The 19,194-nt window shown below is 49.6% G+C and overlaps 2 protein-coding genes across 3 annotated transcripts; one reads left to right on the forward strand and one right to left on the reverse strand.

Moving 5' to 3' along the window:
- Positions 1-61: 61 nt before the first annotated feature.
- SYT11 (synaptotagmin 11) lies at positions 62-10,271 on the forward strand. Of its 2 annotated transcripts, none has more exons than XM_048929324.1 (4): positions 62-231; positions 3,421-4,244; positions 6,045-6,168; positions 7,350-10,271. In XM_048929324.1, exons 1-4 carry the CDS (start codon positions 198-200, stop codon positions 7,658-7,660), a joined length of 1,293 nt encoding a protein of 430 aa, XP_048785281.1. In that variant the 5' UTR covers positions 62-197; the 3' UTR covers positions 7,661-10,271. The 2 variants fall into 2 exon arrangements, with proteins under 2 accessions (XP_048785281.1, XP_048785282.1); XM_048929325.1 differs by having other exon boundaries at positions 6,045-6,165.
- Positions 10,272-13,871: 3,600 nt separating this feature from the next.
- Positions 13,872-19,106, reverse strand: RIT1 (Ras like without CAAX 1). The gene is made up of 6 exons (XM_048929337.1): positions 18,989-19,106; positions 18,800-18,918; positions 18,632-18,688; positions 18,395-18,468; positions 17,276-17,467; positions 13,872-16,300 (listed from the first exon to the last, which is right to left on the reverse strand). Exons 2-6 carry the CDS (start codon positions 18,885-18,887, stop codon positions 16,070-16,072), a joined length of 642 nt encoding a protein of 213 aa, XP_048785294.1. The 5' UTR covers positions 18,888-18,918; positions 18,989-19,106; the 3' UTR covers positions 13,872-16,069.
- Between the last annotated feature and the right edge of the window lie 88 nt (positions 19,107-19,194).

The raw sequence follows: 19,194 nt of genomic DNA on the forward strand, positions 1-19,194 counted from the left end.
GGCGCGACCGCAGCGCCGCCACTGCCGAGTCACCGCCGGGCGGCTCCGGGGCGGGGCGGCGGGGCGGGGCCGGGCGGGGCCTGCGCCGATCGGGACCAGTCGGCGGCTCCTGCATCCCGGCTGCGGAGCATCCTCCGGGCGGGGGCCGTACCGCGGCGCCTCCGCACCGGGTGCCGCATTCCGCCTCAGCGCGGACCATGGCGGAGATCACCAGCGTCCACCCCGGCTTCGGTGAGTGGGGCTTGGCCGCGCGGAGAGCCCCGTTCCGCCGCCCTTTCCTCCGTTTCCCAACCCCTCCCCATCCCCATTTCGGCGGTACCGGAGCAGGCCGCGGGTGGATGCGGAGGGCGGCGTTGGAGGCCCGGCCGCGGTACTGAGCGCCCCCTTGACGCGCTGCCTGCGCCGCGCCCGGCCCGCCCTTTGTTCGCGCCTCCCCGGGGGCCGCGGGGCTGCGGCGCCGCCACCGAAGGCCGAGCGGGGCGGGGCGGGCCGTTACCACAGCCACCCCCCCCCCTTTCCTCGGCGGGGCCGCGGCGGGCCCGAGGGGTTGGGGGGGAACGGCGGGGCGTCATCCGTCGATTGGCGCCTGTCCGTTGGGTCCCCGCGACTCTTAAGAACCCGATCGCTGCTCCTTCCGTCCTCCAGCACCGACCGACCTTCTGTCGGGGCCGGGGCCTATCGCTAACGCGTGGTTACCGCGTTAACTTTACGTTCTCAAGCTCTTAGTAACACGGATCCATCCTGCATCGCATCCCTTACATACAATGTCTGCATTCCACTTGCGCGTTCCGTGTCGTTTCTGGGCTGCCATCGCTGGCCGGCAGTGGCCATCAGGGTGTAATCAGCAAATGTTGGTATTAAAAAGAAGTTCTCAGCGCTATCTCATTAACCAAAACCGTAATTCCATAGCCTGGAAATCGATTTGGGTCTCAGATCTTTGCATCGCATCAAAGCAAAGATACCTGGTACAGATGGTGCATTTTTTTTTGTAAAGAATGGGGTTTTATTGGAGAGAAGAGACAAAATGGGCTGTTTGAAACGGGCATCCAAAGCACTTCTCTGTTCATGAACTCTCAGAACCTCATCTCCGGGAGTCTGGGAGGCGGCTTGTAGCCGTGAGGAACTACAGAAAGAGAATTCATGGATGTATGGAAGGATTACGTAAAGTGGGAGTCTCCAGGCAGGAGAGGAGAGGTGCGGCGGGCAGAGCAGGGCTGGTCCTTCCGTGCTCTTTCTTTTATGGAGAAAGAAGCATCCAGCAAAACAAGGTGGGGAGGGCTCGAAATAAAAGCTGTTGGTTTTTTGCCACTATGTTCAATGAAGCTGGGAGACTCTTTGCCACCAGAAGCTGCAAGAGCCAAGTGAAGAGCTGGGGGATTTAGAGGGGGAAGAAAAGGCTTGTTTGGTGCTTTCTGATGTGACTGCTGAAATTGTTTATTGGGAAATAAAGGTACAAGAGCTGATTCTCTGAACACACAATGGGAACAAAACACAAGAAAACATGAGGTCAGAATAAGAAAAGAGTTTGGGCTTTTGTCCTTTCCTGCATGTGCTCAGAAGCTTTTAAGGTCTGCATGTGGCTGAATTGCACTGGGTTCAGACTGGCTCTTAAAGACCACTTGGGTCATTTCAAAGAGGGAATGTGAAATAATGAAGCAGAGATGTGTGTTAGTGTTTGTTAGTGCTGTGGGCCCAAAGATGCGTCTGTGAAGGCAGTGACCACCTGAAAGACATCCTGGTGCAGGAAGGGAAGGCTCCCATTCAACCCAAAGGGATTCCTGTGAGAAGGAGATTCATTGTTATGGGAAAATCAGATTTCCCTGAGCCTATGAGATACTCAGATCAGAGCCTGCCAGTCTTCTCCTCTTGCCTCGCAGCTTTAATGAATGATAACATAGGAAGGGCAGAGAAAAGTGCCAAATTCGGGTGTTGTCTGTAATTGAAGCATGAATTCAGAAGATGATTTTCTGTTGTTTGCAATGATGAATTTTTGCCTTTCCGCGCTCCTATGGAAGTGAGCAGTGTGTGCAGCTTGTGAGGAAAAAGATGGGGCAGAGGGGATTTAGTTTGCTTTGAAAAGAGAGGAAAAAAAAAGGGAAAAATGTTTAGTAAAGCAATAATACAATTATAACAAGACCAATACCTTAATGAACTTCAAAATACCTTTGCTTGCAGTGACAAGTAGCATTCCAGTGTTAAGATGTTTAGGCTATAGAGAAAACGCTGCAGAAACAGCTGCTTGTTTACTTCTGAAATAAACTGAATTTCACTCTCCTCCTCACTGCTTCTCACCTCTGAGGGGCCGCAGAAACGTGTTGCAGAAGGCGACTGTCCACCAGCAAATAGGGAGGTTGTGAGAATCGGGAAGAATTTCAAAGCCTGAGTGTAGGGAAAGAGCTTCAGGAGGAGCAGCTCTTCTGTTCCGCAGGAGGAGAGCTGGGGCTGAGGATCCCTTCCTCCTCTGTTGTGATACGACCGCAGCGTGAACGTCTCATGGCACAAGAGGAAGATCTCTCCCTTTTCCTTCTTTTAAGGCTGAGCAGAGCCAGCTCCTTCAAGCTGGCCTCATATTCCATCTGCTCTCCGTTCTCCACCCTCCATCTGCTCCAGCTCTTTAATTATCTTGGTGGCCCTTGACTAAATTGCTTGAATATGTCAATATAATGTACTGGGGAGCTCGAAACTACTGGTTTCATTGGGTGTTTGATAATACATCTCCAAAGCAAGGGTTATAAATAGAAAATAACGAGCTTGGTCGCTAAAAATGAGTGCTGTGCCTTTTTGTTCTGGCCTGACACAGCTGAAGAACCCGATTGACATAAACTCCAGAAAATATCAAACAATCTCTCAATACAAAAAGAGGACATTGTGCCCATTGCTTTTGAACGTCAGATTTTAACATGAGAGTCTTGGTAACTGTGGGGTGACAGCATTTTGTCAGCAGCTGCTCATCGAAATCTGGATGGACATAAATAGTAATGCTGGGGTGACCAAGCAGAGAATGCAACACAGGGGAGCAGTCAAAGAGAACAACGTCAGCTTTTGGGGGAGACACAGTGGGCTGTGTGTGCATGACAGGGCAGCTGGGGAAACAGAGCAGTGAGTGGAGGAGAACAAATCTCCGTGTGATGCAGGTTGCTGTTGTGTCCCTTGTGCATGTGGGACGGGGCCACGTTCATCACCCTCCCCCAAAAAATAACTGTAATGTAGCCAGGGTTCAAGCTGTTCATAAGGGATGATTCCCAGTCCGTGTTGTGGCCATAGAAATACAAGTTCTGAGATACAAGTTAACTTTTTATTCTAAGGAAACCTTGATACCAGGCTTATTGCACAGCATTCTGTAGGGTCCCTGCCAGGCGTGCTCGCTGCAGGCACTCACAGAGGTTCCAGCTCTTTCTTGACTGCCTTTCTCCCCTGCAGATGTCTCTCCAGTTGTGGCAGGCCTCATTGGTGCTACTGTCCTGGTGGTTTCTGTCTCAGTAACAGTTTTTGTGTGGACATGCTGTCACCAGCAAGCAGAAAAAAAGCACAAAACCCCACCGTATAAATTCATTCACATGTTGAAAGGCATCAGCATCTATCCGGAGACCTTGAGTAACAAGAAGAAAATCAACCGAATCCGGAGAGACAAGAATGGCGCTCCTAAGGAGACTGGGAGGGGAAACCTTTTGGTGAATGCTGCTGAATCTGGCTTGGTAGGCTCTGATAAGGCTCCAGATGGGCCAAACGCAGCTCCCCACATTGATCAGCTTCCGATCAAAGTAGATTATGGAGATGAACTAAGCCCAGATCAAAGCCTCACTCCAGGAGGAAGTAAAACCTCCTCACCATCTTCTCCAGGAGAGGACGTCCTGTTGGGTGAGCTGACTTTCTCAGTGGACTACAACTTCCCCAAAAAAGCACTGGTGGTCACCATTCAGGAGGCCCACGGGCTGCCCGTGATGGATGAGCACACTCAGAGCTCTGACCCGTACATCAAGATGACCATTCTTCCCGACAAGAGGCATCGCGTGAAGACTCGCGTGCTTCGCAAGACGTTGGATCCAGTCTTTGATGAAACCTTCACCTTCTATGGGATCCCCTACAGCCAGCTCCAGGATTTGGTGCTTCACTTCCTGGTGTTGAGTTTCGATCGCTTTTCTCGAGATGATGTGATTGGAGAAGTCATGGTGCCCCTTGCAGGAGTGGATCCGAGCACCGGGAAGGTTCAGCTGACCAGGGAGATTCTCAAAAGGAACATACAGGTAAATACATTCATCTCGTGTCGTGCAGGTTTCCTTGCATTGCACTTGATGCCAGTTCTTCCGGATCGGGAGCCTTGCTGAGCAGGAATGCTGCAATATTCTCAGTTATGAAACCCATTTTTTTCCACAGCTGTGTTATTTTAGTAATATCTGACCGTGCTCTTTTAGTTCTGTAGTTCTCTGCTGTGTGGTCATAGAGTTTTGGTAACACAGTCACTGCAGAGGCATAGAAATGAGGAATGATTTAACCAATTATGCCCAAAAAAAGGCAAAGTCCCACTCCCATTAAAAGAGCAGAGTGACAAAGGGTCATTCATCCCTGTCCGAGCTGTTCAAGGGGAATAGCAGGAGATACAGTTACTCTGAATACCTTTTCTACCACTTCTGAGGAACAACATATCCTGCTCTGCAGAGGCAAATCTCACTTAGAGAAGGATTCATCTGACAGATCTGGACACCTCCATTTGTAATTATCTAATTTGTAAGTGTAGGCTGTAAGCCAGTGAAAACAGATCAGCATCAGCAGCAGAGGCTGCCACAAAACATGGGGAGAGGTCTGGAACAGCTGACATCAATCCCACCCCAGCGACCGTCTCCTTTTCCCACTGAAATGTATCTGCCGTGGTTTTGCCCAGTGTAGACGTCTGAAACCTAAGTGAAGTGAATCCTGCTCTCATTTCTCATTGCTGTACGCTGGAAGGATGGGCAGCCCACAGAAAAGATGGAATCTCACCTTGATGGGCTGCTTTACGTTCAGTTCAGTGGCTGCGTTTTTTAAAGTGTTCTTTTCAATGCTTTGACTGCATGTCCTGTAGGTTTTACAAGTAATGGATTAAAAATTGAGCAAAGTGGTCACGCTAAAAAATAGGTATAATCAAGGATGCAAATTGTTTAGCATGGAACAGTAATTAAAAGTAGATTTAGTAGCTTGCTTGGTGCCAGCTGCGCACACGATTTTCTCCAATTAATTTAAGCAATAGCATTCAAAAACCAGATTTCACATTTATTGTGGTGATGTTTCTGTTGGAAACAAAGCAAATCCTCCATTTGTGACCTCCTTCCCCATCTGCACCGTGGGGCTGAAAGGAGCAGATGCTGACAGAGGGGGCAGGGCAGGGTGCTGTGGCTGGGCTTTGCAGTGCTGTGCTCCTGACGCCGCACGATCTCATGCCCACTGCTAATACCATTTCCTTTGATAGCAAATAAACTTCATCTAAATTAGTGCCATCTCACTGAAAGTTAATGAATACCGACTGGAAACCAGAGCTATTGATCTTAATAGTGTTACTCTTTGGAAGGATGTACAACAAGTTGAATAGAATAGTTTCTTTTTCGTCTTCATCCTTTTCCAGTGCAGACTTGACTGATGGTGGAGCTTCCAAACTGTGCCCTAGGAGCTCGAGGTGCTCACCAGTGTAAGCTCCAAAAGAGGTCAGTGAGCTTAGAGCTCCTAGAAACCACAGCATCTCCAGAGGAGACCTCAGAGGAACCCTGGGGTGCTGATTTCTGTGAGCAGGGCCCCAGGTTTGCTCCCAGAGAAGCTGAAGGCTGTGGTGATGCTTACTTTGCTCAGCAGGCACGGGATGTGGAGCAGAGGATGATTTACCTTCAGCAACTCGATCTCCTTCTGGAGACCTCACGTGGCTAAGGCTAAACACGTATTTAGAATGAAACACAGACAACTTCCCAACTCCTTGGTCCTTTAGCATAAGAAAAGGAAAATACCGGTGACCCCCAACATTTGCCCGTGTTTATAAGACCACGTTGTCCTAAGAAATGATTGCTGTTTCTTGTTCACAGAAATGCATTAGCAGAGGAGAGCTGCAGGTCTCACTATCTTACCAACCCGTGGCGCAGAGAATGACTGTTGTGGTGCTGAAAGCCAGACATTTGCCAAAGATGGATATCACTGGCCTCTCAGGTAGAAGCTATTTTCTCCAACCCTGAACCTGTCTGTACTCTGCCACATAAAGCCACCAGGAAGGCAGCTCATAGCTTTGCTGAAGTGCAGGACACCTCAACAACCCACACTGTTGTGTCCATCTGAAAGAACGTGTAGTGTAGTAAAACACAGGCTGGGTGTGCACCCTATGCCACATGTATTAATTTAAACCTGATGCTGGCATAAGGAGTAAATTGGTTTGAGGCTGGTGGAAGAATGAAGGCTTAATTTTCATCTTTCATCGGTTTCAATACCTTTCACTGCAACCATTCCCCATCTTAAAACCATTCTGACACTTTGTGGGACCGTTCCCTGAAATTAGGTAGAATATTTCTTTTTACAAATGACAGCAAAGTGAAAGCTTTGACAAGTTGGTCCCTAACCTCACCAGAAAGCTCCCCACATGGTACTGCTAGGAGGGAGTAGTTGCTGCAGTTGGTGTGCCACCATACCAGCCTTCCCCAGTTTCCCCATGCAGTGTTGAAGCTTGTTAAGAACTCCAGCTGCTGATGTCAGCTGGTTGCTCTGCAGTGGGAGAATCCTCTGGGAGCTGAAGTGTGAACCTAAATGTGCACAGTTCACTTCTGCCTGGATCAGCAAGCTGAACCCCTTCCCAGAACCACAGAATCACAGCATGGCCTGGATTGGAAGGGACCTCAAGGGTCCCGAAGCTCCGACCCCACAGCACCTGCAAAGCCGCCAACCTGCCCACGTTTCACAGCAGCCCAGGCTGCCCAGGGCCCCATCCAGCCTGGCCTCCAACCCCTCCAGGGATGGACGGGGCATCGCAGCCTCTCTGGGCAGCTGTTCAGCCCCTCACCGCTCTCCCAGCACACAACTTCCCTGAGCCCCAGCCTCCAGCTGCCCTCCCTCCGCTTCCAGCCGTTCCCTGCTCTCATCTCCCCTGCCCAAGAGCTGCCTCCCCTCCTGGCTGCAGGCTCCCTGCAGGCGCTGCAGGCTGCACTCAGCTCAGCCCCAGCTCCTCTTCTCCATGCTGAACGAGCCCAGCTCCCTCAGCCTGGCTTTGCAGGGAGCTGCTGCAGCCCCTGCTCATCCCTGCGGCTCCTCTGGCTCCTCTCCCACAGCTCCCTGTCTTTCTTGTTCAGGGGGCTCCAGAGCATTGCTGGACTGTGTTATTAGTTCATTTCTCTCTTCTCTGACAGATCCCTACGTTAAGGTGAATGTTTATTACGGAAGAAAGCGCATAGCAAAAAAGAAGACCCACGTGAAGAAGTGCACTTTGAACCCCGTCTTCAACGAATCCTTCATTTATGACATCCCTGTTGATCTCCTTCCTGACATCAGCATCGAATTCCTGGTCATCGATTTCGACCGTACCACAAAAAATGAAGTGGTGGGACGGCTGATTTTGGGAGCTCACAGCATCACTGCAGCTGGTGTGGAGCACTGGAGAGAGGTTTGTGAGAATCCTAGAAAGCCGGTGGCCAAATGGCACAGCCTGAGCGAATACTAGCAGAGGTCGTGGCAGCTGATCATAGAACAGACTTACACCTTGTTTTAGCTGTAGAACTAAACTTTCGTAAGAAGCAGCAGCTGGTGGGTTCTCTAGTGATGTGATTTTGCAGGGCACTACGATTCTAAAGAGCATTAAATTAAAAAAAAAATACCACAAATATATATAACAGTGTAATCACGCTATTGCATGCCTAATACAAACTGAAATTAGTATAACTACCAATATCAAGTCGCAGATTTTAATACAATTATCTGTCACTATGGAAGTTGTGTTTGTGCCGAACTGTCTTTGCTGGTATTCACCAAAATTGGCCTGTCTTTATTAGGCTTCTCCCAAAGTTTCTGGATTCTGCTGTTTAACCTCTAGTTTCTTGTTAGTTTGCCTGCCCATTGGTTCTTGCAGTTCTCTTCTTTGCTGGTTTGGGAGTACCAACTGCGTTTCCATTGAAGGTGGTTTAGAATTCTGCACTAATGCAAAAGGAGAATACAGGGGGAAATGGCACTTTCCTTCAGAGACAAAAACAAATTCCTTTATCAGGTACTGAAAGACTTATATTGTGGTATCACTGCTTTGGAGCTGTGAGGCCGCAGCCTCAAAGATTCGCATCTAAATTCATACACCAACAAATGGATCACTTTGCTTTTGCCACGTGGAAATTAGCACAGACACCATCCTACAGGCTGTCAGAGCTGGGGGAGTTCCACTGTACTGCGTTTTATTTGACCCTGTGTGTGAAGGGCCCAACAAAACCTGGCACGGCGCTGTTTGTTAAGGAAGCTCTTGCTGGTTTTAAACATGAAATCTGAAATTCCACAGGATTGGTAAGTTCTGTAATAGCAGCGTAATGTGAGGAGATAGGAGAACAGCCTGGGAGAGAGGCGTGAAGTGAAAACTCCAGAGAGCTTCCTTTGGGTTCAAAGCGAGTCAGTTCACGTGATCTAGGACAGCTCTCCAAAAGCGTAACACAGGGCAAAGTCTGTTCTGACACAAAGTCAAACTGGTCAAGCAGTTAAGCTTTAGAATTACAGAGCAGCTCAAGTCAGCTCTGAAATTGTGGACACAACTTCTGAGACATGGAACACGCATTCTGTCACCCCTGAAATGCAGCAATGCTGCTCCATAAATGCGGCCTGCAGCACTTCAGGCTGCCAGCCCCAAACACTGGGCAGTTCTGAGCTGCAGCTCACAAAGTTCCACCAACACATAACTGAAGTTTGGAAACTGCTGCATTCAATCTCACTTTCTAGCGAGACAACATTCACCAAGATGTTATTAGCCAGGAGGATCTCGGTGTGTAACTCGATTGGGCTTCTTCCTACATTCAAGCCAGGAAAGACAAAAGGATGATAATGAGCAGCAAGCAATTAGTTGTAAGCGTTGTTGTTGAGTGCAGAGGAAATAGTCCTAACAAGCAGCAGAAATTCAAAGCAATTCTGTGCTCTGCAATGGAGACACAAAGCAGAACTGAGCTTGCAGGGAGGCACTGCGAGGTTGCGGTGTTTGTGTGGCTGCTTCCAGGCAGCCCGTCTGTTCTGTGCCATGTGGGATGCAAATAGGTGTTGTAATTAAACGCTTCTAAGACAGCTGAACTGTTTGCAGGACTTGGCTATTGAGCTGTAGAGCCCTGATGGAAAAATGGTCCGTTCCACCTTCTTCCTAATGAAAGTAGAATCACTGAGCAAGGCTCACGCGGTTCCCTTTGCACCCGCACAGTAAAGCACTGCTGCTGGGGTGGCTGTTCACAGCCAGTGCTCGGTCCATTGGCAGCCCTTTGGCATCTCTCCCTTGGAATTTGCTCCTAGAAAGCTGAGTTTTCTCACTCGTCGCCACTTTCCCATTGAAATTCCTTCTAGGCAAAATGTCTTTTCAGAAGAGAAGTCGCACTGGAGCTGCAGCTCTGTTTCTCGGCCCTGCGTGGCAGATGGGAGCACGGACTTCTGTTTGTGTTCAGTCAATCCCAGTTACGAGTGTTACTGCCTGAGGTTACAGCAGACTTTATCTTTGTCCCTTACAGCCACAAACCAGAGCTCTCCTTCAGAAACAGCCATAGGTTTATTCCAGTCCTGCTTTTTGCACTAAGCAAGCTTAGGAATCATCACAACTTTTTCTTTCCAAGAAAATCCAATCACCAGAACAAAGCAACGCAAAGATCCCTTTTCTTTCCCTTCAGTGTGAGAAGCATGCGTAAGCCTAGATGATCTCTATAAGATTCCTTTAGTTGAGAAGGAAAGATGAACTTCTTGTCAAGGAAACATGCTCAGGGTAAATAGTCTTAGGCTATCGGGCAGATAGGAATAGCTCCAACGCTTCTGGAATGATAGGAAACTGAAGATGTGCAGATATATATTTTTTAAAACGTAAAATAGACAGTAAGTGACAGCGGGCTCACTGTAAAATCTCCCAGATGTGGTTATTCTTTACCTTGTGTCTTCTATTGTAAAATTAACTTGGACAGTGACAGCGTTGTGTGGAAAAAAAGGCAAAAAACCTAACTCAACATGTGTGAAACTGCATAATGCTAGAAGCTACTTGACATTATGTAATGCTATCTTGTATGTTGAATTTGTTAACGCACATTGAGCGTGGAAATAAAACTTAAATCACTTTAGATGGTGGCTGTGCTGTGTTGGAGGCAGGCGGAAACAAACCTGCAGAGCATTCCTCAGAAATGCAGGGAGAGCAAAACGCCAGCAGATGAAGTGGGCTGCTGTCACTTCAGCATCAGCACGGTGAGAACCGTGCCATCACTGAGCCTCTGCACGGCTGTGATTTCGTGTGAACGGGCATCCGAGGGGAATAAATGGGCAAAAAAGAATCCGGGCGGTGAAAGAAGCAGAATTTGATTCTTTTATTCGTGGTTCAGACGCATTCCTGGATTCCCAGGCAGAGCTGCTTTATTCAGGAACGCTTTTGTCCGTGTCGCTGTGAGATACAATGGTGCAGCGCTCCGTAACGCAGCTTCTGCAGCTCCCATCACTGCCACAGAGCACAGCACTGCTGGGCACGAAGCCACAGCTTTAGAAAACACCAAATAGTGCAGAATACCAAACCGTGTTTCCACAGCAACCTGGCTACAGAAACTCTCCAGCACGGCCTGACAGCCTCCCCTGCAACAAAGGGTGGGGATCCAGAGGTGGCTGAGGGATGTGAACACCTGAAATGAGCTTCGTGGGAACTTCGGGTCTCTTTAAGATCTTGGTGGTTTCAGATCTTCCAATGTCCCAGAAAATGGAATGCAATCAAATGCCACAGCTCCTCAGACACCATTTTCCACCAGAAGGGAACGGTTCATTGAGGAAGGAGAAAGCACCACATCAAGAGGTAAGGACGTTCCAAAATGCTGCCCTCCATCCTGAGCACAGAATGCCTTTACCCGTCCTTACCTTGCTGCCCACACTGCAGTTGGTCGCAGTGTTCAAGCACTGTCATTTATTGCTTTAATGACTGCAGTTGGCAGGGGCAGCTTTGCACTGTGCAAGATGTGAAAGAAAACCTCTCCTCACCCTTCTCTGCTTGGCTTCTACCTCTAACAGGGCACAGCTTTCACAAACATCCCGTTTCAAACAAAAGGATTTGCATAAGAAAAAGAAAAGAAGCAAACAGAATGGATCTGACAAACCGAAACGGTTCAGGGAAAGCATGGAAGCTCTGCTCAGAGGCTCTTCCCACCTTCTCTGGCTCTGGCTGCTGATGCCAATGAAATCAATAGGATTTTTGCCATCTTTCTCCGGCAGCATTAATTGGGCCCCTCCTTCTCCAACAGCTTCTGCCTCTCCTAATTCAACACAGGAGCAAGACCAGTTACCATGGTAATGCGAGTTACTTTTTGATGACAGACGGGATCTGCTGGTATTTCCTTCAACAGGCAGGCAGAAATAGCAGCTCATCCATCCCCAGCAGCACCTTACGCTTCAGTCCTCCTCTTCCACCCTGGTTACAAGCAGCCTTTGGATCCCAATCAATTAGAAAGTGACTCCACTGCTTTGAGACAGACGAGAGGCCCCCTGTGCAGGCAGCGTTACTGATGTGCTCACAAATGTGCCCTCACTCAGAACCCACGGCACAGAAAGCTGGGCTGCCCCTGCAGGATTGGAACACGATGCGTTCCTGGGTTTCCCTCCCGTGTGTTGTTTGAACCTCTGTGTTTACTTCCTTCCTTCTGTGGTCCTTCAGAAGATGCCTTACCTGCCTACCAGGCTCATCAGAACATGGGATGGGAAGGGAAACACAGGCTAAGAAATATGGAAGAGAAAGGGAGGAAGTGAGAAAGAGAAATGCCAGGAAAGGGAGGCAGCGCAGTGAGCGGGCAAACGCTCCTTGAGTCATTTGGATTTGGTTTAATTTTCAGCAGGTTTAGAATCTGCTCCCTTTCATACACTCTCCTTGCTCTTAAAATCGATAGACTTCCCTAAAATACACAAGGAGGAGCATTCCAGAGAGGAACTCTCCTTAACAGGTTGAGTGTGGGCATGGCATGGTGGATCACGAGTGTGGTTCCACTCTGCAAGCTTCACGTTTCAGCCACATAATGAGCTTTGTATGTTTTCACCCTTTCCAAGTCATCCTCACGTAACACACCTCAAACTTCAGTTTTCACAGCCAGAAATCCAGCTTCCCTGTGCTCCTATGGCTTATTTCTTCATAGACCATTCAAGTGGTCTGCAGGATTTAGCAAAGAAACGCAGCTCAGTTCCAACCTTCCCATCCGGAGCGATGCTGACCACCTCTTCTGCCATCAGCCATCTAGTGGCTCAGCTGCTCCAATGCAAATCCCCCCCATCACGTGTTTCCACGCAGCCTCACTGCGAGGAATGACCTCAGCCTAGCAAACATTCCACTGTCGCTCATCTGCTGTGGCAAAATGCAAACAGTTTGTGCTGGAGGAAGGGGAACATCTCAGATCTCCTGCTGTTATGGCTGTGTAAAGGAGCAGGCATGGCAGCACGCTCCCCTGACCCAGATACCCACCTTCATCTGCAGGGTCTTTTTGTTCAGCTCTCAGTTACGTGTAATTAACATCCACCTTTTGAAATGTGACCGATTTTGCATACTTGTAAACAACTTGTTGTTATGTCAGCAACCTTTATCCGCAGCGAGGAGGTGCTGTGGTTCTGCATTCCTGCAACAGAAGCAGGAAAGTAAAGCTGTATCAGCAGAGCAGAACACAGCAAAGCTTTTCTTAGTGGAGTCCAAGCAAACAATAAACAGTAACATTTGCTGAGCGTGGCAGCGTTGGGCCCATCTGAGCTGTGATTTCTTCATTCCTGGGGATGTTTGTGAGCTGATGGCAGTAATTTCTGCCTTAAACACCTCCGAGTGGCCTGGGGGGGGGCACGAAGCAATGAAACTCTCCCTCTGTTGCCATACAGAACATATTTGCTGCCTCTCCCAGCTCCTGGGGGCTCAGACAATGGGACCGACTGCCTGCAGCACTGCCTGCCTCAAAGGTCAGAGCCTCCACTGGATGAGCTGTTGCACACAAAACGCTCCTGCAGCCCTTCAGATGACAGACAAATGGATCACACTGGACTTCACGGAATGCTGTGGTGCTCATTTTTCTCATTCCACAGATATTTTCATGCTGGTTACAAAAGGGCCGGCACTGGAACCAGTCCTTAATGGCTTCCAAATTCCAGGGATGAAGCTAAAAGCGAAGCCCTGAGCGTCTGCCTCCAACCGAATTGGAATTTCCCCCTCGTTTGGCTCAAGATCTCAGCACAGTGCCTACATACTTACCAACTTTTAGTATGAATATCAGCCAGGAAATGTGTTCTGCCCTACGTAAGTTGGAGTTTTGCCCCATAGCCAAAACCAACCCAAAGCCAGAAGAGCCTTTTCCTTTGGGCTGAGCTCCGTGTCCTGCAGTTAGTGAGAAAGGATGGGGACAAAGCAAAGTGAGGAGCTCCCTGTCTCTGAATGCACTTGTTCACTTTGGGTGGATTGGTCCAAGCCATGGAGCAGCAGAACTCAGCATCTGCCACATCGCTCCGAAGGAGACAAAGCATCCAAATGGTGAAGTTTTAACCATAACCATCCATCTTTTTACATTTCTTATTCCTTTTCTACTTCCCAGACTCCCAGCAGTAAGATGAGCGCTTTCCAAGCTCACTTAAAAACAACCCACGAGTTTTCCTGCCCTGCCTCAGCCTCACGTGTAACACGAAGGGGGGCAGCTCCACAGCACGCAATAAAACACCCCACACCAATCCTGTATTAAAAACTCTATATTTATAGTGTCAAATAAAACGATAACCCCGGGTACAAATTTATACATGACAAAAATAAAACTTTGTTTTTCTTTTGAATAACACTGTGAAAACAAACAAAAAAAGTGCTTGCTGCTGTTCTGATTTAGTAATTGTGGAAGCAACAGGCTCATAAAAGGCATCAGTAAACACACGTTGCATTGAAGGATCACGTAAGGCACAGACATTACAGATGGGATGGGGAGAACTGGGCTCCCAGCTGCCTGACACTGGAAGTAATCATTGCCACGAAGCACTGAGAGCTGCTCCTAACCCTGCTGCTGTCCCTGGGTTTTATCTTCCAGTTTTAGATGGCGTTTAATGCAACAAGGAGCGGCTGAGAGCTGCAGTTCCAAAGCAGTAACTGCAGTGAAGGCAGCGCAGTGGCACGCATGGTGAATTGAGGACAGCTCTTCCATTCCCAATAACCCCAATTATTCTCCCTGCTCTGCAATCGGTGATGATTACCAGCACAGCCAAACACTGCAGTTCTGGAAGGAAGTGAGGAACAGAAATCCACTCCAATGCTGAGCTTGGCTACAAACAGCATCAAACCATTCGCCCTCCCCACTTCCTCGTGACAGATTCGTTTTTTCTTAAAACCTCACACAAAATACCCTTAGAAGCACCAGGCCCAGAAGTTCAGTGACATCTCACACAGTAAGGAGTGTAGAAAGAAGAAAGCCTAAATTAGGGTCTGGATGTTCGTTATCTTCACTTTTTTGTGCTGGATTTTTTTACACGTCCAACAACCTGTTTCAGTTCTGCTGGCAGCACACTGAAGGCACTGCAAGGCCTTTGGGTCAGTGAGATTAACAGCTGCTGACACAGAGTTCAAAGATCAAGAGAAGCACTTGAGTAGCACTGCGCTTACAGGCTGCCCAGCCTTCACCACTGAACAGAGACTCGAGGCACTTGGTTCTCTGAGAAAGGCCTTTTAAACCCATCTGAGTCACCTATGATTTTCTGTATCATTTCTAAAACAACCCTGGACATCCATCTCTCCACGAGCTTTTTGCATGGCAACAATCTAACAATCTGGATTTAAATCCTGTAAGCGGTGTCAAATCACCCCCAAGGAGGAAGGACGTGCTGACGGTTGGGTGGGGACGCCCAGCTGTGCTGCTGTGCCCTCACTGCTCCCTTCTGCTGATCCCACCTTTGAGGCAGCACTGAAGAACCTCACCAGCATTAGGGATATCAGCTCCGGCCCCAGCGCCTCACTTTCAGTCTTCTTTACAAAGCAGTTATCACAGATCAAGCTGAAATGACTATGTTAGAGACTCCTACTCAGTAATACTGTCTCCTTTAAGACAACCATAGAAAACGCGACGTAAATAAATACGCCACTGCACCATCACAGCTACAGCTTCAACAAACAAGTCAGGAAAACCCAAAGCTGCAGTTTGCAGAGCATCCGCAGCATCAGCTACAAACGCTCCAACAACGCCATCGATGCTGAACGGAGGGACGGCGCTGCACATCCGTGCTGCTGCCAGGTTACGGCTGCCAGAGGAGCAATAATTTGCTGTTTCTGCCTTGCTGAGGATCCCAGCCACCACGCCGTGGGTTCACTGCTCGTTCAGGTGAACTTTTTGCTAGAGAAATCCTTTCCCGTGAGAACAAAGCACGCATCTCCCCTCACTGCCACCTGCATGCAGCCCAGGCTGTGGAGTCGCAGGCTTTGCTCAGCACTTTCCAGCACAACCTCAACAAAATCCTCCTCTGGTGATGGCAGTGAGTGGCTGGGAAGGCAGCAACACTTTGTTGTGCAAACGACTGAGAAACAGAATGAATTAAGCTGGGTAGAAATTCAGCATCTTTTTTCCTCTTAAAACAACTCGGCTTCCAGTCTGCAGTGACCAAACATTTAAAAGTGCAGCGTCAGAAACCCACCAGCATCTGTAACCAACACACAAGCAGTATTTGGAGAATCCGATCTAAAAATGACAGCAAAGGGAAGTCAGATCGTTACTGTGTCTCAAATTAAATATCCAGAACTAAGAGAATACCGTCTTAAGCAAAAATAATGGTAGAAGTGATGCTCCCCCTCACAGAAGTCCCATCAGTCTTTAAACCTACTGCTGAAATGTTGTTGTTCAACCGCTTTGGTTACGGGTGGCTGCTCCCAGGTTTTCTCTTACACAGGAATTCTTTCTCTTCAAGTGACCGAATCCTTCTTCCTCCTGAAGGGGGATTTCAGTCTTTTCCAAACGCTGCTTTTGGGTTTGGATTTTTTCTCCATTGCCATCACTGCTTCTTTTTCTTTCCTGCGGATCTCTCGCACCAGAGCGTGGAACACATCATCAATGTAATAACGGTAGGCAGCAGAAGTTTCAAAGAAAGGACAGTTGAATTCTCGTGCCAAAGCAGAGCCTTCTTCTTTAGAGACCTGAAAAAAAACACATCTGTCAAGAAAGCCAAAACCAGCGAGGTTCTTCCTTTCTCTCTTCTTGTTCTGCTCAGCCCAGAGCTGCGCGCGCGCCCTCCCAGTTCCACAACTGCCCACCTCCCCTGGTGTCTTTCTCTACAATTCCCCTTCTCTTTCACCCATCATTTCACAAGCTACGTCACCATCTGTAAGCGACCCTCCAGACACAGCAGCTCTGATCATTCATAAAACAAGAAAAGCCTTTCAGAGAGAATTCCCTTCTCAGGACGTAATCCTGGCTGCGTGACGCAGCAGCCCTCAGCCCAGGATGAGCTTCTGTCAGTGTGGGGGATTCCTTCCCCTGGTCACTGAAGCTGTGCCCGCTCCCTCTGCTCTGCCCCACACCTCAGTATGGATTCCACCTCAGTGACTCTCCTGCCATGCTGAAAAACCACCTCACTCCAGGCACACAAACACCTCTGCAGTTTGTTCTCCTCGTCGCTCTGAAGCTTTGCTCCAAATTGTTTCCCACAGACAAGAGTTACCATTCCCTTAAGCTGAAGCTCACTTTCCTTTCTGTGCATTCTTACCCCCATTATTAATCACACCTCCTTTCTTAGCAGACTTGCATCCTCTGACCTGTAACGTTTGCAAGTGGTTTATCGTGTTACCATCGAATGGCCTGGGTTGAAAAGGACCACAATGATCACCCAGTTTCAACCCCCCTGCTACGTGCAGTGCTGTACATCCATTAAAAGCAGCTCTTTTCAGGAAATAAAGACAGAAAAAGCCTAAGAGCAGCTGAAACTCAAAGCATCAACTGGAAGATTTCAGTCCCACAGTGGTTAAATGCATTTGGTTATTCAGCAACTCCAGCTGAAATTCATACTGCTCTCGTGTTCAACTTATTACAGTGAACCCAGAAGAACCTGATCTCTTCTATGCCTGCATTTTGAAGCAGAAGCAGGAAGGGGAGCCTCCTGGGGAGCCACACACCTGCCTCAGCTGCGTCAGGTCGGATTTGTTCCCCACCAGAACCACAGGAGTGTCATCGGTGCGCCGCACACGATAGATGAGCTGCTTGAATTCACGCACTTCGTGGAAGCTGCGTCGATCTGTGATGGAGTAGCAGATGATAAATCCCTCTCCAGCCCTCATGTACTGGTCCCTCATGGCCGTGAACTCTGCCTACAAGCAGAACGTGACACAAACACAACCATTTCTAACTGGAAACAAGAGATGCATTCCAAAATCGGCGGCGGAGGAATGCTGTGCAAATTTGGCATCTCCCTCCTCATCCTTTTACACGTGAGACAAAAACTCTGTGGGATCAACACCATCTTTCTCTTGGTAAAGAAATAACATAAATACGTGTTTTGTATTTGTAGAGTGATCCAAGGGATGAAACCTTCCCTAGGAGGACTGGCTGGGACAGCTGGGGCTGCTCAGCATGGAGAGCTGAGAGCAGCCTTTCAGTTTCTAAAGAAGCTGTAATTGAGGAGGGGACAGAATCATTAGCAGAGTCTGCTGTGAGGAGACTGAGGGATCTCCTGTCTGACTGACTGTATCAAACTAAAAGAGGGGAGATTTCCATTAGGAACAGGAAGGGAGTCATGGAATCATAGAATCACAGAACAGCCTGGGTTGCGAAGGAGCACAATGACCATCAGTTCCAACCCCCTGCTGTGTGCAGGGCCCCAACCAGCAGCCCAGGCTGCCCAGAGCCACATCCAGCCTGGCCTCCAATGCCTGCAGGGCTGGGGCATCCACAGCCTCCTTGGGCAACCTGTGCCAGTGCCTCACCGCCCTCTGGGGGAAAAACTTCCTCCTCATATCCAACCTCAACCTCCCAGTCTCAAAGCAATCCAAAGGCTCTGTGTATTTCTTAAGCCGTTACACATCGCTTGCTGAGTGTGAGCAGTGAGAAGCAACAGAGAGAAACACGTAAAGCAAGAGAGCTGCCTGCATGCCTAAACACAGCATGGGAGCGAAGCTGTGAGCACGCAGATGAATGAAGACAGCTCTAAAGGCCGTTCAGAAGGACAGAAAGGCTCTGTGGAACTCTCTCTGTCTGTGCCCTTGCAGCCTCCCATGCTCTCAGTGGTGCTCACCAACCTGTCCTGCTGTGTCCAAGATATCCAGGTTGGCAGGTTCATCATCGATGCGTATCCGGATCTTATAAGCATCCTCTGGATTCGCAGCACAATTCGGGGAGAACAAATCGTCAACGCCATCGCGAACACCCGTTAATCACCGACACGCAAAGGGAGCGTTACACAAAGGGAGCCCGACGCGGTAACGGCTTCAAAGCATCGGCCGGCGGGGGGGCGGAGCGGGGCGGGCGGTTCTTACCGATGGTCGGGTCGTGGTCCTCAGGAAAGCGATGGCTGATGAACTGCATCGTCATGGCTGCAAAAGGAACGGCGCTGAGCGCGGGGCAACGCGGCCCCGACGGGAACAGCGCGGAGCTCCGCCCTCGCAGCGCGGGAAGCGCCCGGCCCCGCCCCGCCCCGCACGCACCGCTCTTCCCGACGCCGCCGGCGCCCAACATCACCAGCTTGTACTCGCGGGGCTGCCCCGCGCCGCCCGGCCGGGCCCCGGCGTCCATCTCCTCAGCGCCGATCGAACCGCCGCCGCTTCTGAGGGTGAGGAAAGCAGCGTGAGCCCGACGGCCCTCAGCGCGGCCCGGCCGCTCCGCTCCTCGCTCACCTCAGGCCGCTCCGTGACCCGTTTCACGCCGCCGCAAGCGCGCGGCCCGGCGCCGAGCTCAGGCGGCGACCCCAAAATGGCGGCGGGGCCGCGCCAAAGAAAGACCGCCCCTACGTAGCCACGCCCCCATGGTCACATGACCACGAGCCTCCTTGGCCCCGCCCCTCCCTGACTTGGAACCATTCCCGATTGCGAAACGGGAATTA

The sequence above is a fragment of the Lagopus muta genome, chromosome 29 (genome assembly GCF_023343835.1).
Source record: "Lagopus muta isolate bLagMut1 chromosome 29, bLagMut1 primary, whole genome shotgun sequence".
Taxonomy (NCBI): domain Eukaryota; kingdom Metazoa; phylum Chordata; class Aves; order Galliformes; family Phasianidae; genus Lagopus; species Lagopus muta.